Here is a 20,627-nt window from a genome sequence, read left to right as displayed (position 1 = left end):
CTCTCTCTCTCTCTCTCTCCCCCCCTCTCTCTCTCTCAGTTCACTTCCTTTCCCATTAAAGGCAGTGTGTTGTAGTGTTACAGTGGGAACTCCATCACTCGTCCCAGCCTGCCGCGTGGCGGGGATGAGCTATGTAATAGAGATCCTTCATGTCTGCTACAGCGCTAATGGGGCAGATTTAGAGCGCGCTGGGCCACTAAATTACCCGGCGTAGCTTTATAGGCCTTAGCTAAGCCTTATACAGAGAGGACCTTTGGGTCGCAGTTGTGCTCCGAAAGGTGATTTAGGGTGAATTGAGCACAAGATGAGCGGGCAATTGGCCATTGGATACAACTGCCCCCCTCCCCGTCCTACTAATCCTTTTTGTCAGCGTTACTGTAGCCCCATCTGTTTGGCAAGATGGGCCACTATTCTAATTTGGGCCTCATTCAAACCTGTCCACTTCCTGATCCTATCTCAGTCCCTGTCCACTTCCTGATCCTATCTCAGCCTCTGTGTGTAAAGGGAGACTGCCCTGAGCACTAGGCCTATACAGTGTAGTCTGTGTGCTGTCTTGTTATCCCACACTACAGACCTACGTTGTTAACTTGAAATGCTAGCTCCAGTAATTGTTCCAGTTTAGTTTTCCTTGATATTCATTGGTTAACCACAGTGCAACTAAATCTGTATCCCCTCCACCCCCCACACATCCTTCCCCCCACCCTTCAAAGGAAGTGATGTCCGTGGACGAGGAGAGCACGTCCTGCTACTGTCTCCTGGAGGCCCAGAGCTGCCACCTGCTGCTGGAGCGGCCGGGTCGCTACGCCCTGGTGGGGGCGCCGCTGAGGCAGGAGGCTGCCAAGCGCCTGAGGCTGGCCGTGTTTGGTAGTCCAGACACCAGCAACCCTCTGGGCTTTACCCTCAGGGTCTACTGTGTGGACGACACACCCCACGCATTTCAGGTACTGTATGCAGGGGGAGCGAGCACATGGCCGGGGAAAGGCACTGCACGGAGGAGGCTTCTTGAGATGGAGATAATGACCTTGTCTGTGCAGCTTTGTATTTGCTGCTGCAGTGGCATGTGTGAACCATTGTCCTATAGACCTAGAGGTTATCAGGTTGAATTTGCCTTGTTTTGTTGAGTGAGTCAACCTTTTAACCACCTTTATAGTATTTCCCTCAACCTGACCGTTGAATGATGTTTTCATTTGTGATATCACAGCATAATGCTCCCCTCAATTTAATTCAGATGCAAATGGTAGTCGTTTTACATATCTTGTGTCTCGCAAATGATAAGAAAAACAGGCCTGTTACATGTATGTATATCAGGTGGGTAGTATCTATGTCATATACATAATAATGCATTCAGAATAGTCCAATCTTGTTGTATGGTAATACGTTTCTGCTCAAACACTCTACCTCAAAGGGCGAGTGAACGAAAGATGTCAGTCACATGTACTAACACTCCGGCAGTCTGGCTCATCATATATTTATAACATTGGCAGCTGCTGGACTGTTCACAGTTCAGAGAGGAGGGTGAGACATTCACCCGTTAATACCATATATGAAAAACAGTGTGGCACACCTAATGAAAGCTGACATGAGCTATTCATGAATACACCATGCAGCTATAATAAGGCTCTTTTTCTTTTGTTATGAATGTGTCAAAGAGCCGAGTTCATGTGAAGTGTTAGCGAGTGGGCCTTGATCTCCCGTATAGCAGCACAGAGCCCCAAACACACAACAGCTTCTTGACTTCTTGAAAAGCACTCTACAAAGCTGACACTCAGGGCGCCATGTGTGTCAAAGTCTGTGTGTGTGTGTGTGTGTGTGTGTGTGTGTGTGTGTGTCTGTGTCTGTGTCTGTGTGTGTCTGTGTGCGTGCGTGTGTGTGTGTCTGTGTGTCTGTGTGTGTATGTGTGTGTGTGTGTGTGTGTGTGTGTGTGTGTCTGTGTGTGTCTTTGTGTGTCTGTGTCTGTGTGTGTGTCAGGGAACTAGTGAACAGTTGTTTGACTGCCTTTGTGCCCTTCTAAGTGAATATGTATGAAATTGTTATTTCTGAGGCATCCAGGTGGCTCACCTGCTAGGGCGCGTACCACAAAGGCTCACAGGCAGTGTGCACCGGATGCGTTACGGCTGCGTTGCGGATCCGGCAAAACCGACGGATCGACTCTCGCCCATTTTAATAGATGGGCGATACATGCGTCATGCGGTACGGAAGAATTACGCACCTGTTCTATTTTTGTCAGATCCTGCATACGTCTGACAGATTAGTGTGTTTGCAGCCGTACCGCATCTGTTCCGGCCCTTAGCCCTTAGTCCTTCGTGTGGCTGACCCGGGTTCTAATTCGACCCGTGGTCCTTTGCCACATGACATCCCCTCTCTCTCCCCACCTGTCCTGTCTATCTACTGTCCTATCCAATAAAGGCAAAAATGCCCCCCAAAAATTATCTTAAAAAAGAACGAAAAAAGAAAATAATATATTTATAAGAAGATATTGCAGGGGTTTTCGCCTGTGTGCTGGCAGTTTTTGGCTGGACCTCTTTCCGTCGGATATCCGTGTGCTCCACTGAAAGTCTGCCAGCTCAGTCACATCACCACTGGGAGATGCTCGATGACAAGGAGACAATGGGGGACGTTTAATTACAAAGACAAGAGATGCTGCAAGGTTGCCTGCTTGCCCTTCCTTTGAATCATTTAATTTGTTCCGTGTTAATTAAATGTGTTTTAGCTTTGCCTTCCAAGTGTTTGAACACACCAATATGGCAGACGTTCAACGGCAGTTCACTGTTCTGCCGTTTGTGCTCAGAAGTTTGTCCTTCTCCTTCCAGCGTTGGCTCACTCAAACAAACAAACACACATTTCCTTTTGGTTCAAAGTGATTCTGCAGCCTACAAACAAATGCTTTTGCAAAAGTAATATGTTGAGGTAGCAGGGCACATGTGCCATGGAGCCGCTGGGGCGCCACAGCATGCGAGTCGTCGCTCCGCTACACCAGCTTCTCCACAGGCACCATTCAAGAGGTGCAATTGCATGTGAATGGGGAGAAATTGGATCTGGGTGCCGACAGCCAATTCAATTCCATCTGTCCGTCAGTCAAGCATGGTTATTTGTTCATTTGTCCTGTCTTTTTGGTGGCTTTTGTTTGTGCCTCACACAACAATTGATTTCCCTCGTGAGCTTAAACCAGGAATCGATCAAAGAAAGCCTTCTTGTATGCTTTGCATTTCCCCCCACCCCCCCCTCTCTCTCTCTCTCTCTCTCTCTCTCTCTCTCTCTCTCTGCTTTGTGACGGAGAGAGTAAGCACATTACATTATGTCATTTAGCAGGTGCTTTTGTCCAAAACGACTTACAATACAGTTTGTCAACAGTAGTGAAACCAACTGTGCATCACAGTCGTCATCAGCTAAGACTTTTAATACGTAGGGATGAGCCGATCCGATACTCGGTATCGGTATCGGGCCGATATTGGCCAAAATCACTGGATCCGATCCATTAGCCTCTAAACCAGTGATACTCAACTTGCGGCCCGGGGGCCAGTTGCGGCCTGTGATAGGGTGCCGAGTGGCCCCCCTGACCGTTTTCTAATTCGCAATGAAAACTAACGTTAAATAAAGTTTGACTGAGCTCCAGCTGAATTGTCAAATATTACTGCTTGCTTGCCGGCCAGGGACTTGTGCTTACAGTAACTAACTTAACCTAACTAACTATTTATGCTATGTGGGTTCATGGCAGAGTGTGGAAATCACATTAAAATTGTCAGACTAAACTCTGGCTGACACACCAAAACCCTACAATCTGCTACAGAAAATGTAATCTTATCGATGTTTGTTTATTAATTAGTAAAATGACAGGAGGCCAGGGGCCAGTTAACTCATTGAGTGCCAGCCACTTTTGGAGAACGGACGCTCCCAGTGCCAGAGTTTTCAGAGCGTTTTCAGTGATTTCTCGAGGCCCACAGAATATTGTGTGATATTACTATGTAAACACCGAACACGCACAAAGAACGAGCTGACTCTATTGTATCATCAGCAAAAAAAAGTTTATTGATACCATTTTCCGTTCTTTAGTTATGAGCCGGAGAAGATAGGTCGTTTTGAGCAAATACAGGCGTTTCAAATTATTAGCTGAGATATTCCGCCTTTTGTGAAATGAAGCATTTCAAGCACATTCACTGAGTCTGAAGATAATATTTTCTGATGTAGTGACGTGGTGTAGTTGTGTGATGCCCTGCGTGCCCCACCCCCCTCTCCCCCCTCAGCTGCAAACTCCTCCCCACACTACACAGCCTCACGCACCCAGTCTATTTTCGGAGTGCTCCGTTTGTGTGTGCCGGGCGGCTCCCAGCGCGACAGGGAAGAGCCAAACCGGACTGCTGAATGGTTTGGCGTCGGGTGCTGCTTTTCTGGTGGCTAATCGTGTGGAGAAACTATACAGACAGACAGACAGAGGCAGAGGAGCTCAGTTGTGTGCGCGGATTGACTCCTGTTCGCAGCCAACGTCAGCTCCAGACAGAGCAATCTATATGGCTCTGGCTGCAGCATGCATCGGTTTCTCTTTGATCACGGCTTTTTCCTCCTGTTTCTCCGGACCTGTCTCTAATCTGGAGAGCACTGTCGCCACCTAATGAGTCCGTAAAATAGGTTATACACCTTCAATAGCTCCCATATTTGTACAGGAGATGCCTGAGGCTTTCATCCACGTCCCACCGTCAAAAAACGCATTTGACGTCGATCGACGTCCGTGGCACTCTACGTCACTATTTACTTTGACGTCGATCGACGTCCGTGGCACTCAATGAGTTAAGAAGAGGCTTGACTTGAGGAGGGAGGAGAAGGTGGAGAACAGTTTACTGGGATTGGAGGCAGAATACTGGATTTCAGAGATGGAGAAGGACGTCTTTGCTGTTGACAGAGCAGAGGTGAAGTTGGAGAGGAGAAGGTGGTAGTCAGCGAGATCATCAGGGTGATTTCCCCTCAGCTGCCCGAAGCTCTGTTCTGAGTTTGCAGAGATTCACACAGTCAAGGAGCAGGTGGAGAGGATCGAGTTGGTTTAGTAGTTAACGGGCAGAGAGAGTCAAGAGAGGAGGACAGAGAAGATAGAGGGGTAGAGGCCTCCTCAGTGGACAGGAGAGAGAACTGCTTCGCTGAGGGAAGCGAGGAAAGGACAGCAGAAGAGAACGAGGCACAGTATGTTTTTATGTTGCGTCAGGTGGTGATAGAGTGAGTGCACGTTGAGTGGGAAGTGGGGGTGAGATGGGAAGGGAGAAGGTTGTAAACTAAGTGATGGGCAGATACAGGAGGATGGATAAGACTAAGGGTTTGAGGTGCTGCAGGATCTGGTGAAGATCAAGCAGGTTCCCTGCCTTGTGAGTGGGAGGAGATTGACATAGGGCGCCTCCCCCATGGCCAGAGGCTCTGGTCTGGTGGTGTGAGAGAAGGAATAAGCAGCATAGAGGGCTGCTGGGGTGGCAGTATCTTCAGGTATGATCCAGATCTCCATGGGGGTCATAAAGTGGAGACATTGTGATAGAGCATGACCTGAGTTTTCTTACTGGAACTGCCGAGTGGCCATTACAGAGTCCTCCAGAAATAGTAAGAGAAGGACTTCTGGTGCAAATCGGGCTGAGGTTACAACAGGGATTAGGAGAGAGACACACTCAGCCACTCCCAGCACTTTGAAATGTAACTGCTTTCCCCTGAACTAGTTTGAGCGAAACGACTCGGCACCAAACCAAACACTTTCAAATTATAAATATTATATATATATATATATATATATATATATATATATATATATATATATATATATATATATATATATATATATGTGTGTGTGTGTGTGTGTGTGTGTGTGTGTGTGTGTGTGTGTGTGTGTGTGTGTATATATATATATATATTACACACAGTATACGTATATATATATATATATATATACATACACACACAGTGTGTCACCAAGTGCTGCTAGATCCCAACAAAAGTGCTCTCTAGGCTAAAGAGAAGATTCTACACTGCAGACAAAATATGTACTGACTCCAACACAATTAGCTGGATTTAAGTATCCATCCATACACACCATACATTACACACATTATTGTTCTCTACAAGGCGAGAAGCCAGAAAGTACATAATTGCACCCCCCCCATAAAAAGCTGTTTTTGGGTAATGAGTTTTAATCTCTCTCTCTCTCTCTCTCTCTCTCTATCTCTCACTCACTCACTCTATCTCTCTCTCTCTCTCTCTCTCTCTCTCTCTCTGTGTGTGTGCTTGATGGATACTATAATTTGTGCTTTTGTGCTTTGTGATTGGTCCGCTGAGGCTGTGCCAGGGTTTGTTTTGTTTCGCTTTGCATATTCATTATCTTATTTATGCATTTTGGCTTTTTAGTGGTGGCAATGACCGAATGTTTTTATTACCTCTGCCAAGGAGGTTATGTTTTCGCTTTCTGTTTTTCTCTTTCTGTTTGTTACGGATTACGGGCAAAGCTACAGGGCCGATTTTCATTAAGTTTGGTGGAAGGGTGTAGCACGGGCCAAGTAAGAATCCATTACATTTAGGAGCGGATCCGATACGACTCATGAAATGTGTAGCATATCATAGCAGACTGGACTATTGAAATGTGTAGTGTATCATAGCAGACTGGACTATTGAAATGTGTAGAAAATTATAGCAGACTGGACTATTGAAATGTGTAGCATATCATAGCAGACTGGACTATTGAAATGTGTAGTGTATCATAGCAGACTGGACTATTGAAATGTGTAGCATATTATAGCAGACTGGACTATTGAAATGTGTAGCATATCATAGCAGACTGGACTATTGAAATGTGTAGTGTATCATAGCAGACTGGACTATTGAAATGTGTAGCGTATCATAGCAGACTGGACTATTGAAATGTGTAGTATATCATAGCAGACTGGACTATTGAAATGTGTAGTGTATCATAGCAGACTGGACTATTGAAATGTGTAGTATATCATAGCAGACTGGACTATTGAAATGTGTAGTATATCATAGCAGACTGGACTATTGAAATGTGTAGTATATCATAGCAGACTGGACTATTGAAATGTGTAGTATATCATAGCAGACTGGACTATTGAAATGTGTAGTGTATCATAGCAGACTGGACTATTGAAATGTGTAGTGTATCATAGCAGACTGGACTATTGAAATGTGTAGTGTATCATAGCAGACTGGACTATTGAAATGTGTAGTATATCATAGCAGACTGGACTATTGAAATGTGTAGTGTATCATAGCAGACTGGACTATTGAAATGTGTAGTATATCATAGCAGACTGGACTATTGAAATGTGTAGTATATCATAGCAGACTGGACTATTGAAATGTGTAGTGTATCATAGCAGACTGGACTATTGAAATGTGTAGTATATCATAGCAGACTGGACTATTGAAATGTGTAGTATATCATAGCAGACTGGACTATTGAAATGTGTAGTGTATCATAGCAGACTGGACTATTGAAATGTGTAGTGTATCATAGCAGACTGGACTATTGAAATGTGTAGTGTATCATAGCAGACTGGACTATTGAAATGTGTAGTGTATCATAGCAGACTGGACTATTGAAATGTGTAGTGTATCATAGCAGACTGGACTATTGAAATGTGTAGTATATCATAGCAGACTGGACTATTGAAATGTGTAGTGTATCATAGCAGACTGGACTATTGAAATGTGTAGTATATCATAGCAGACTGGACTATTGAAATGTGTGGCATATCATAGCAGACTGGACTATTGAAATGTGTGGCATATCATAGCAGACTGGACTTTTGGCCTTGGCAGAGGTCTGCACTCTCTTGAGTGCACTTCTTTACTCTGATGAAAAATACTTTTAGTGTTTTTCTAATTAAATTTGTACAATTTTGGATAGCGGACATATGGCTCATGTACAATAGTTTAATTCTTAATCTGGCCCATTTCCTGCTTAATTCATTCCATTTATTTTTTTGACTGTTGTGAATTCTCAATCAACACAGACTTTCCAGTGAGTGTGAAAAGCTAGATGATGCCTACCTGCTTGAGTACTAGCTCCAGGTACACTGGAGTCTATCAGCCGTGTGTGATAATTATCTGCTTCTTCTCTCAACGTCCCTGTCCCCTCCTCCCTCTCCTTCCTTCCTGTCCCTTTATCAGGAGGTGGCAGTGGCGGAGCGCAGCAGGGGAGGGCGGCTCTTGGAGGAGCCTAAAATGTTGCTGTTCAGGGGAAACACTTTTAGCCTCCAGGTGTCCATCCAGGACGTCCCACAGTTACTCTGGAGCATCAAGCCTTTCACCACCTGCCAGGTAGGCTGTGTGTGTGTGTGTGTGTGTGTGTGTGTGTGTGTGTGTGTGTGTGTGTGTGTGTGTGTGTGTGTGTGTGTGTGTGTGTGTGTGTGTGTGTGTGTGTGTGTGTGTGTGTGTGTGTGTGTGTGTGTGTGTGTGTTATAATAAGTGGAAAGCTACACAGTAGTACTATTGGTTATTAACATTAGGATAACCTATCCTAATGACTGAAGCTTAGCCAATGTTAGCTCCCTATACCGTTAGCTCTCAGCCCTGATGTAACAATACCATCCCTTTCCCTCATGTGACTTTCTCACATAATGTGTTTGTAAGTTAAGTGTCTATCAGGGTGACAGGTCACTTCACCTCTTCTTCTGATTGTTGATCACACGCTAGCTCTGTCGGTGTGGGCCCTGGACTGGCAGCATACGCCACGACGTCAGGCTGAGCTTGGACCAGTACCAGCTTTGGCCTGTTTTGTAGTTCAATGGATGTGTGAGAATCCAGTCGTCTCACACGGTGATGATGATGATGATGATGATGATGATGATAAGGTCCGATAGCTTGTTATGGAAAATCCATCGGTGTCCAGGTCTGTGTTAAAATATTCACTGTGGCTTGTGGCTTGTCACTAGCATTGCCCAGCTAGCTATACTACTGTAGCAACTCTATTAGTGCAGCGGTTTTCAAACTGTGAGGCAGGGGGGGTGCGAGACAGCTAGCTACTACTGTAGTAACTCTATTAGTGCAGCGGTTTTCAAACTGTGAGGCAGGGGGGGTGCGAGACAGCTTCAGGGGAGGTGCGACACGAAGGGAAAAAAATCTGAGAGGAAGAAGAAACTCTCGTAGCTAACTTGGTAAAAAATGGTAAATGGCCTGCATTTATATAGTGCTTTTATCCAAAGCGCTTTACAATCAGTAGGTAGTCTACATTCACCCATTCATACACCGATGGCGGCAGGCTGCCACGCAGGGTGCCTACACACCATCGGGAGCAATTTGGGGTTCAGTATCTTGCCTAAGGACACTTCGACATGCAGACTGGAGGAGGCGGGAATCGAACCACCGACCTCTTTGATCCAAAGCGATTAGTGGACAACCCGCTCTACCTCCTGAGCTACAGCCGCCCCACTTCAGCTATGCGTGCCGTGGTGGAGCAAAATGAAACGTTATTTAGTACCTACAGTGAGAGAGGAGACAGCGTCTGGTGCCAGCAGAAAACGGAGGAAGTATGACACTGATTATTTATTTATCATTTGGATTTACATCGTTTGGTCCCGAGGACGCTCCTCTGTGTGCACTCTGCAAAGAGGTGCTAGCAAATGACAGCATGAGACCATGTAAACTCTGGCGTCATATTGAGACCAAGCACTCGTCTATGCGCATCAAAGACGCAGACTCATTGTTCCCATTAAAGTAGGGGGTGACTGAGCAAAATATTTGATCTGATTATTGGCGAGAGCACATGTAAAGGATTGATGCACAGTGTTGAGACATGATATGAAAAGCAACGCTATGGTGCGCAGATATTGAAGAGAGCGCACATAAGGAGTCACGCACAATGGCTGACACAGCTATGAGAAGCAGTGCATGCATGGTGCACACAGTGTTTGAAACAAGACGCATAAGGGGACATTCAGACCAAAAGCGTTTTTGGAGCTGCCAGCGTCTTTCTGCAATTCATTCTCTATGTAAGGACGTGCTAAACGTGCTCCTCTTTTAATGAACACACCTGGCGTTTAGTGCTGGTGGCGTCTGTTGTTTTTGGAGGAGCGCTGTGGGCGTTTTAAAGCTGAAAAAAGTTGAACATTAGAGGAAAAGCGCCCTGATCTTCTTTTTCACTCCTCCTACCTTCTCTCCTCCCGAGGGATTTTCAACCTCCGCTGCTGCCAGAATTCACAATAATCTGGCTTTCATGTTGACAGTCAACAACATCAAACAGACAAAACCAGCTGGCTACCGTCCTTGTGGTCGTTGTTTTGTCAACTCTAGTGCGCGCGACTGCAGGGGAAAATAAAACGGAGCACTAAAAAAGCGCTGTCCAGGCAGGCAGGCCCACATACTAGGGTCTGCATGGTGCATGTTCAGTTCTGCTCTGTGATGTCTATCCCGCCAGTGACATCCTATTAGTAGAATTAGCCTTCCATGCTAGGTCCAGAATACCAACAGGAATGGAAATGGAAGCGCTCTCGACATGATTTTCATAGCGTTCTGACCGGAAAAAAACGCTTTTGGTGTGAATGTCCCCTAAAGAGGTTTTAAAATCTTAAAAAAGTAAAGATAAAGATGTTTACAATATTTTTGCAACTCATTTTTATGCCTGAGTGGAACATACAACAATAATAGTAAATAATAGCAATAATAATTGCGTGCAGCTGTCTCCATGTTCTCTCAGGGGAGGCTCACTCTCACTCTGCCACACTTTGAAAGCCACTCAGATGTTCTCAGTGTGTGTGTGTGTGTGTGTGTGTGTGTGTATTCTCAGTGTTCACACACAACTAGCTGCTCTCAGCCAACAGCAACGTGAGTCCACCATTCTCCGCGGTCTCAGTAGTTCGCTAACTGCTTTGCTCCTCGCAGTTCAGTGCTATAGCGCGTTGTCAATCCGTCTCGCGTGCATTCATTCCCAATGTCTGTCTTTAAAACGTATCATTTATAGATCAGGTCACCTTTGCCCTAGTCTTGCTGGCCAGCCTCCCCTCCCTTCCGGGAGAGGAGTCTGGTCTCCATTGTGGAATTGCGATGGGCGGCGCTTAGCAGCAGTGCCCTTGGAAAATAGTTTCCAACAATCCAACTTGCCATTTTCAGCGTGTAGCAACGAGCTAGCGTGTAGGTTTCTGCCGTTAGCTTGCTAGCTAGTTAGCGTTGTTGTTTTCACTGAGGCGGCAGGGGACTATTTACAGCGACACACAGGGAGGAGGGAGCCGAAGCCGCTCTGATTGACATGGTCGGAGCCAATGACAGAGCTTGTAAGCGGGGGGAGCGGAAATCTGGCAGCGTCTGAAATGGACGCCTCCAATGGGAGAGCAGCTGTAGAGCAGGGGAGGGCTTATGCCCGCAGCCTGTTTCCATGCAGCCAGACTCCTCTCACGGAAGTGAGGGGAGGCAGGCAAACAAAACTACCTTTGCCCCCCATAAATAGGATGTCAGTACCTTCCCTAGAGGCCCCTCTAGCGGTAAACCTCCAGTACTACACCTATAGTGTTCTATGCCTCCACTTAGTGTTCACCTAAATCCATATCGTACGGTGGTACGGTGGCGCAGTCGGTAGCGCTGTCGCCTCACAGCTAGAAGGTCCTGAGTTCGATTCTCGCCTGGGACGCTGTGGGCGCTGGAGTTGTGACCCCCCCATATCTTCAGTGCCTACTGCCCAGGTGGGCTATCTCGTCCAAAGGGCCTTTCTGTGTGGAGTTAGCATGTTCTTCCCGTACCCCCCAGGTGGTTCCTCCGTACATAACCCCCCACTAAAAACATGCAGAAGATCGTCATCCGACCAGTGACGACAACATCTGAAGTTGGTCCCCGGGCGCTGGAAAGAAAAAGCGACCACTGCTCCTGGCCTGCCCCCTGGAGGAAAGGACAAGCCTGGATGGGTCAAATGCAGAGGACATATTTCACCGGCCACCGTCGGCATGAGTGTGTGTTGTGGCCGCATGCATGTGTTGTAGTGTTCGTGTGACAATAAAGCCGGGCTTGTCCGTCTGAAATCATGTGTTTAATCGTGTGTTTATATCATCCTAAAACATTCTACAACTACATGGGAAAGATGTATTCTGAAATGTAAGGAAATTATTATTATTATTATTATTTATTATACCATGGTCTGGGTGAATACTCGATTCTGATTGGCTGCAAGGTGTCCATTATTTTGTGATATTGTACAGTGATAATGGACACCTAGCTAAATGGTCTGTTCACCGTTCATATCAATGCGCCATAGTTTCATCAGTGTTATCAAGAGAGCTGTTTGAGCTCTATACCCCCGTTAAGGGTTAATATGACAATTTTGGAACTTGAGAAAAAAATTGAGTCGGTCAAAGTAAGTATTTAAATCACCCCTGTGTGCTCAGTTTATCAAAAATAACTCTTATTTACAATTTTGATTTTCGTTTCGGAGATTTTTTAACCTCGCGTCACCAGGCTCTTCTCGGCGAGAAAGAGGAGATTTCCCTCGCTCGAGCGGGGGCGAGCCCGGCCTTTGACACAGAGAGAGAGAGAGAGAGAGAGAGAGAGAGAGCGAGAGAGAGAGAGCGAGAGAGAGAGAGAGAGAGAGAGAGAGAGCGAGAGAGAGAGAGAGAGAGAGAGAGAGAGAGAGAGAGAGAAAGAACTCATTTTCGTTTCGGAGATTCCCTCTCCTGAGAGAAGCCGGCTCTGTTCTGGTCAGCTGACAGAAACCGGGCTCTCAGCTGTCAACTGTCAAACTGTCAAACCAAACTTCGCGGAGGCAACCATCCTCGGCTTCGCCTCGGACGGTTCACGCCTCCACGTCGTCCCTTAAAAAGTGATAATGGACACCTCGTCGTGCATTAACCCTTACATATCACTTGTAACTTCTTCTCTGAAGAGCGTAGCGTAACATTGTGTGTGTGTGTGTGTGTGTGTGTGTGTGTGTGTGTGTGCACACGCACGTGTGCGTGTGTGTGTGTGTGTGCGCTCATGCGTGCGTGTATGTGTAACGGAATGTAAAGCAATGGGTCAGTTCAACCTATCTGTGTTTTTGTCGTTTTGTCGTTCACATGATCACATGTGAAGAGAAGCCATGCACCTGTTGGCCACTTTTCTCCACCTGTCTCCCTTTTTTCTGACATGGTCACATCAAAGCCAAAGGACGATGGCAAGGGCACAGCACAGCACAGCACGAGCACCGCAAGGCCAGCTATCTCCTCCACAGCACGAGCACCGCAAGGCCAGCTATCTCCTCCACACACACGCCCCCAACAAATTAATTATGACTGCCAGGCAGGCAGGCACACACACATACTAGGGTCTGCATGGTGCATGTTCAGCTCTGCTCTGTGATGTCTATCCCGCCAGTGACATCCTATTAGTAGAATTAGCCTTCCATGCTAGGTCCAGAATACCAACAAGGCTGTCTTGGAGACGGAAAAGCCACTATCTGAGGCTCTTACAGGGAAGATGACTGGAGGCCTCCTCTTGCCTGAAGGAGGCTCCTACAAGTAGCCATCTTCCAGTCTGATGGATCTGAAGAGCGGATGACTCCTCCATAACAGTGTTATTCACCTGTTCTCTTGGCGCCACTGTCTGGGTCACGCGGTAGTTACTATTGGGCAGTGACGATTGGCCTTTTAGATCCCATTCACTGTCCAGTTCTCGTACCATCGGTCATTCAGTTCCACATAGTTAACAGGACAGTTCTCGTAACATCGGTCATTCAGTTCCACATAGTTAACAGGACAGTTCTCGTACTATCGGTCATTAGATAGGTAACAGGACAGTTCTCGTAACATCGGTCATTAGATAGGTAACAGGACAGTTCTCGTACTATCGGTCATTAGATAGGTAACAGGACAGTTCTCGTAACACCGGTCATTCAGTTCCACATAGTTAACAGGACAGTTCTCGTACCATCGGTCATTAGATAGGTAACAGGACAGTTCTCGTACTATCGGTCATTAGATAGGTAACAGGACAGTTCTCGTAACACCGGTCATTCAGTTCCACATAGTTAACAGGACAGTTCTCGTACTATCGGTCATTAGATAGGTAACAGGACAGTTCTCGTAACACCGGTCATTCAGTTCCACATAGTTAACAGGACAGTTCTCGTACTATCGGTCATTAGATAGGTAACAGGACAGTTCTCGTACTATCGGTCATTAGATAGGTAACAGGACAGTTCTCGTACTATCGGTCATTAGATAGGTAACAGGACAGTTCTCGTAACACCGGTCATTCAGTTCCACATAGTTAACAGGACAGTTCTCGTACCATCGGTCATTAGATAGGTAACAGGACAGTTCTTGTACCATCGGTCATTAGATAGTTAACAGGACAGTTCTCGTACCATCGGTCATTAGATAGGTAACAGGACAGTTCTCGTACTATCGGTCATTAGATAGGTAACAGGACAGTTCTCGTACTATCGGTCATTAGATAGGTAACAGGACAGTTCTCGTACCATCGGTCATTCAGTTCCACATAGTTAACAGAATGCAGTCTCATCCCGAGGGCCCTGATGCCTGGCCGATGTTCTTTCTGACTGCTACACCACTTGATTAGATAACATCATTGATTGGCTTAAGAGGCCACTCATTTGCTCTTAATTAATCATGTACACGGAAAAGAAGGACTCAAATAACAAATGGCTTCTGCAGGCATTTAATGAGTTTGTTCTCTTCCCCACCTAATTCTCTCATTACCTCTGTCTCTGCCTCCTGTACAGGAATTCTCCTTTTCTCAGGTGTGGGCCAGTACCCAGCATCCCCTGCAGTGTGCCTTCTCTTTGGAGCGATACAGCCACTCCTCGTCTCCGCTCTCCTGCAAGATCAGCATACGGCAGGTCAAAGGTCAGGAGCAGATCCTCCAGGTCTATACATCTGTAGTGGAGGTGAGCCAAGGGTGTAAGAAGGAGACAGTGTGCCGGTGTGTGTGTGTGTGTGTGTGTGTGTGTGTGTGCATGCGTGTGTGTGTGTGTGTGTGTGTGTGTGTGTGTGTGTGTGTGTGTGTGTGTGTGTGTGTGTGCGCGCGCCAGGCACACCGCTTTACTGTATGTCATGCTTTTAAAGGATAATAGTAGTGTATTTTTTTTCTGTTGGTGGTATTAATGAAATATGAAAACTAAGTCTATAAACTGTTGTATTTACCATCGTCAGAAGCGACGACTGTCTGTTCTACCGCAGGCCTTTCACAGAAGTGATAGGATGCTATTGTTGTTTGAAAAACCCATTAAAAACGACTCAGAGACAGACTGCTGCATTGGCTATCCTAAACCATCGTTTATAATGACAGCCTATCCTAATCCATCGTTTATAATGACAGGACTATTGTCATTTTTCCCCCGAACGTGACTTCATAACGCCTCAGTCGTTGCCGCTGCCGTCCGGTTAAAAGCCGTTTCATTCCGAATGTGAGGAGATCATCTTCTCGGCCTTCAGTTTCTTTTCGCCTCTTCACCGCCACCAGAAGTTAAATAACAGTGGGGCCCTAATGGGAAAAAAAGAAGAAGAAAATAGTCCCCATTAAACGGCCGTAATTAGCTGTGTGCTAAAGTCACGTTAAGAAAAGATTTCAATAGCCGTGCAATTTAAAATGATGGATTACGTTCATCAATGGAGCAGTATGTCTCTGCTGCATTGAGCTGTTTTTAATGGAGTTTTGAAAACAATGGGAGCCTATCACTTGTGGGAGGTGGGACAGAACCTGCAGCAGAGCAGACAGCAGCAGCTTGACTGTCTGTGGCAAATCCATTGGTGGGTTTTAGACTCTTCATTGCTGGCGTTAATGGAGATAGAGAGAAAAAAAAGATACAGTGGTATTATTCTTTAAGAGGTTCTCATTAGACTGAATAACTGTGATTATTAGAAATAATAATAACTTTGATTTAAGGACTTGCTTAATGAGCCTCTCAGGGGCCTTTTGATATATACACTGCATTGTCTCCGTTTCAACCACTTTGAGGTCATGCTGCGTAGTGTTGCAGATGCTGTTCGAGATATTATACCCTGACACCGCTTTCTGTCTCGTTCCACCAGAACCAAAAGGGAGTGGTTCCCTTTTTCACTCAGTCGGACTGTACCGTCACCTCCCAGACCGGCTCACGGGCCTTTAAGATCCCCCTGTCCATCCGTCAGCGGATCTGTGCCACCTTTGACACAGCTAATGCCACCGGGAAGGACTGGCAGCTCTTGGCTCAGAAGCTCCACATAGACAGGTATGAGCTATATATATATGAACAGGTTTAATTCATAGACAGGTATGAGCTATATATATATGAACAGGTTTAATTCATAGACAGGTATGAGCTATATATATATGAACAGGTTTAATTCATAGACAGGTATGAGCTACAGTATGAACAGGTTTCATTTCCATTCTTTAGTCTGTACAGTTCTAATTTACCATCTGTGGCTTCAATAACCCTGCAGTCCGCTGAATACTCCTTGAATAAACAAAATGATCCAGTGGTGGATGAAGGAGGCTACCCGAAAGCCACACTAGAGTAAAAGTAGATATATCTCACCAGAAAAACTTTGGTAGAAGTTAAAATCACCTAGATTTGAGTAAAGGTCTAAAGTAGCTGATATTTACTGTACTTAAGAATCAAGGGTAATTTCTGATATTAAACGTACATCAGTATTGAAAGGAAAGCTGTTATTAAAAAAGCAAGCAAATACATGCCTGGCCTTGAGTGGAAATCTTCTTCTTCTTAATCTTTATAGCGGTTGGCAACCGCCACCAACTGGAATGGAGTGTGGATCGTGATTAATGTAACTTGCAAGCTAGGAGCACTGATTCGCCAAACCTGCTTACTTGCAGGCTACCAAATTTATTCTGGTTTTATTTTGTAGTAACTAGCAACTAAGATGCTTATAGGGGAAATGTGTTGGAGTAAAAGTATACAATTTATTTAGGAATGTAGTGGAGTAAAAATGAACATTGACAGGAATATAAATACTCATGTAAAGTACAGATACTCACAAAAAATACTGAAGCACTGTAATGGAGTATTATTACTTAGTTACATTACACCACTGCAACTATCCAACTAAAAATGTGAATAAATACAGAACACATCAATTATTTATCTGAATCCACTGTCGTATTGTCTTAATAAAGTGTCTTAATAGAATAATGAGCAGAAAGCATAAATGATCGATTTTGAACTGCATGGCCTCGGTCAAATCTGCTCCCGGTTTGAATAGTGGTGTATTTTTAACGTGGGATTTAGCCACTGTAACCCGTCCTTATCTTCCATCGCCAAGCAGCCTTCAGTAACACACCACCCTGCTGATTTCATTATAGATCTGGAAACACATGCAGAGAGTGTGAGAGAGAGAGAGAGAGAGAGAGAGAGAGAGAGAGAGAGAGAGAGAGAGAGAGAGAGAGAGAGAGAGAGAGAGAGAGAGAGAGAGAGAGAGAGAGAGAGAGAGAGAGAGAGAGAGAGAGAGAGAGAGAGAGAGAGAGAGACATTCAGAATGGCTGCAGGAGATGCGGTGTTATGCAGAAATCTGAAGGAAGGTCTCAGGGTGCTCCCTGCCTAACGGCTGGCAGCGAATGCGCGGCTCCATGCTAGCATCATTAATAGCGACTCTGCGTGCGCTCCATTCTCCGCCGCCCTGTTCAAGTCCCAGAGCTCCAGCTGCCACGTCATTATTTGCTTAGGATGCTGGGGATTGTAGTTGTTTGATAAGGGGCGACGCAGAAGAGAAGTCAATAATCAAGTGCTTAGAGCCATCAAGATTCTTAGATCTATGGAGTCAACTCCGTCAAGCCCCCCAGGGAGAAGAAGGTATTGAAAGTGAATGTTCTTCCTATCTCGCCAGTTGGCCTATTGGAAAAACATGAGGAGGGAAAAGTTAAGGAAGACATGGTGGCAGAAAGTGTGTGATGAGGAAATCCCATGTGCAACAACTCATTTTCCACAGACTGAGTTTGAAAACAAACATCTGCGCTTGAGGAATAGGGAAGGATTTCAGAGCGTTTTTTCTACCCAGGCGAACCCAGCCAGGAGCATGTAATGAGAAAGTCTCTACCTTGTTAAGCGGATTTTCACAATTATTTTTCTGGATATGTGGGAGCATCATCGCGCCTAATAGGCAAAGTGGAAAAGAGAGGGGAAGGGAGAAGAAGGCTACCCAGAGAGAGAAAGTGACAGGGTCCCATCATAATGAAACAGTGCACTCTGTTGGATATGGGTTATAACGACAGCTGAGGCATGGATGCTACGTTCGACTGTAGAAGAAGATTATTTCCAATCAAATGGTATTCAGAGTGTGTTTCCCTGTTCATACTATAGGATACGAACAAAATAAATGACGCTTTGGATTATTGCTGATCTTTTCACAAACAGGATGTAATTAGACAGGCAATTAGACAAACAAAATGATGCCCCACTGGTACCATTCTTACCCGTTGGCTAAACCAATTTACCTGAGATCGCTGAATTTAATAATGCACGGAGGAAAGTAGATCAGAAAAAAAGATTGCTGAGGCCCACTTCTTGCAGTAATACTAATAGTATTTTCTGTATAGCAAACTTACTGCAATATGTTACTGTCTCTTTACATCTTCATTCTGAAAATGAGGGGGAAATTACCATATTTCTAATGAGGCGGGGGGGGGGGGGGGATTCTCTACACGAGAAAGGGTAAACATGAAGCTAAAGGCAATAAATCCATGCTGAGTTTGCTCAAAATCTCTTTGCGTTCAAAATAATAGTGTAGGCTGCCTTCCTAACATAAGCCCTTTTCCCACATGCGCTTTGTACCGCAAAATGACCGGAACGTGGTGTAATGCCTGCATGTGAGAAAGGCGCTGTGCCGGTATAAGCGCGACCCCGTCGTCCCCGACATTTCACCACTTTCGACCTGGTCAGAAGAGCGGTATGCTCTTAAGGGGACGCAAGTGGAAACGGTTCCAGTCATTTTCCGCGACAGCGGTCCTTCAATCATGGGCGAGGAGTAGCCTACACACGTTGCTTAATGTTCCAGCGGGCATAATCTAATCATTCGCGCACATTAAAGCAAACTGGCGAAATGATCTTGTGATAGCCTAATAAGAGCAGTGTCAGCTTGCTGATTTCCGAAGGCAACCCCGGACACATCAAACGAAGCCAGTCTGCTTTCTCTACATACATACAAGCGTTGAGCAGCTTGCAAGCCTTTCTCGCTGTGTCTGTCCTGTGGCTGCTGCTCTCGAGCAGAGAGGGGAGGGGGAAATCGGCTGTGTTGATTACGCTGGCGGCTTGACGCTGCTCTTAAGTCAAACGAGTGTGATTTATTGTGTGACAACTGACAAGCGAACTTATTTCGAGTTTTGCCGACCCCCCAAATAAGCTCCCCCCTCCCCCCGCCCCCCCAACATACAGGAAAATTCGCTGATAGATTCCCACATGCGCGAGCAGAAGTGTGAAGGGAAATGTCCGATATTGACTTACAGGTAATTTTCCGGTACGCATGTGGGAAAACGGCTATACAGTAATCAGTGCAAAACAATTTCCAGTACTTAATTATTGCTAAACTATACTATACTATACTATACTATACTATACTATACTATACTATACCATACCATACCATACCATACCATACCATACCATACCATACCATATTCCCTAATATTTTTTTACCCTAAAAGTATATTCCATTTCCCCTGGCCTGTAGGAACCTGTGCTACTTTGCATGTCAGGAGAGCCCATCGGCAGTCATCCTGAGTCTGTGGGAAGCCCAACATCAGGACTCAGGAGACCTGGACTCTCTGGCCAGTGCCCTGGAGGAAATCGGCAAGGTCCAATCCTCCAGGACCACCACCCTGGGTCGCAGTAATGAGGAGCTGGACACTGAATTCACATAACCTGGGTAGGGAAGGTCCACAGCAGACCACATGGGCTCAAATTGTGATGAACTTTTATTGCATGAACAGTGATGATCAGGGGTACTAGCTAACCTGCGGTAAGGAGAGGACGAGACGCAGAGAGGACAGCAGGGAGACTCCGTTTTGGACCGTTACTGAAGGGACACCTCTGCTAAACCAAATGGACAGAAGGGACCACCAGAGCATCGTAGAAATGGACACTACGCTTGATTGAGAAATGCCAACTCCTGACATTTCTGAAGACCAATTCAACAATCTGCGGACAATATTAGAGGTTTGTGGATATCTGTGTGAAGAAGAAGAATGGAATGTGTTTTAGACAGACTGCGAAACATGTTGGTATAGAGTGCCAAAGTAACACCCTCTTCCGGGTTCGGCATGCGACCTAAGATCTTTCATTCTGCATTCATTTTCCCATAGACTCTTCGAAACAATCCTAATAAATACCGTTTGACTTGGTCAAACATTCAGCTATATTCAGAATCAGGAGAGACCATAGAACATTTAACTCGGATCAAAAACATTATGTCTGAGTGAAATGTTCTATGGTCTCTCCTGATTCTGAATATAGCTGAATCGCTTGCTTTGACCAAGTCAAACTCTTTCTACGGATTTTTTCTAAACATCTAGGGAAAAATAAACAGGGAATGAAATCCCTTAGGTCCCATGCCGAACCTGGAAGAGGGCGTGACTCAGGCACTCTGTTGTGACCTTGGCTGGACTGGATGCACCAACACCTGCTCCCAAAACCATTCCCTGGGCTATCAAAATGCTTAGTGTCATGTGACTACCGTATG

General features: G+C 45.5%; 1 protein-coding gene across 1 annotated transcript in view; it reads left to right on the top strand.

Moving 5' to 3' along the window:
• Nucleotides 1-19,809, top strand: part of LOC310780535 (netrin receptor UNC5D-like) — a gene marked incomplete at both ends in the record, with an annotated part of 358,699 nt that extends 338,890 nt beyond the window's left edge. The window contains 5 exons of the mRNA XM_083641100.1: nt 711-941; nt 8,149-8,298; nt 14,681-14,845; nt 15,990-16,168; nt 19,620-19,809. Coding sequence (XP_083497226.1) covers nt 711-941; nt 8,149-8,298; nt 14,681-14,845; nt 15,990-16,168; nt 19,620-19,809 — 915 coding nt within the window. The remainder of the gene's footprint in view (nt 1-710; nt 942-8,148; nt 8,299-14,680; nt 14,846-15,989; nt 16,169-19,619) is intronic.
• Between the last annotated feature and the right edge of the window lie 818 nt (nt 19,810-20,627).

The sequence above is a fragment of the Poromitra crassiceps genome (assembly GCF_964638095.1).
Source record: "Poromitra crassiceps genome assembly, chromosome: 8".
NCBI classification, from domain to species: domain Eukaryota; kingdom Metazoa; phylum Chordata; class Actinopteri; order Beryciformes; family Melamphaidae; genus Poromitra; species Poromitra crassiceps.
Note: the sequence above shows the minus strand (reverse complement) of the source record. Positions and strands in the feature narration are given on the sequence as shown.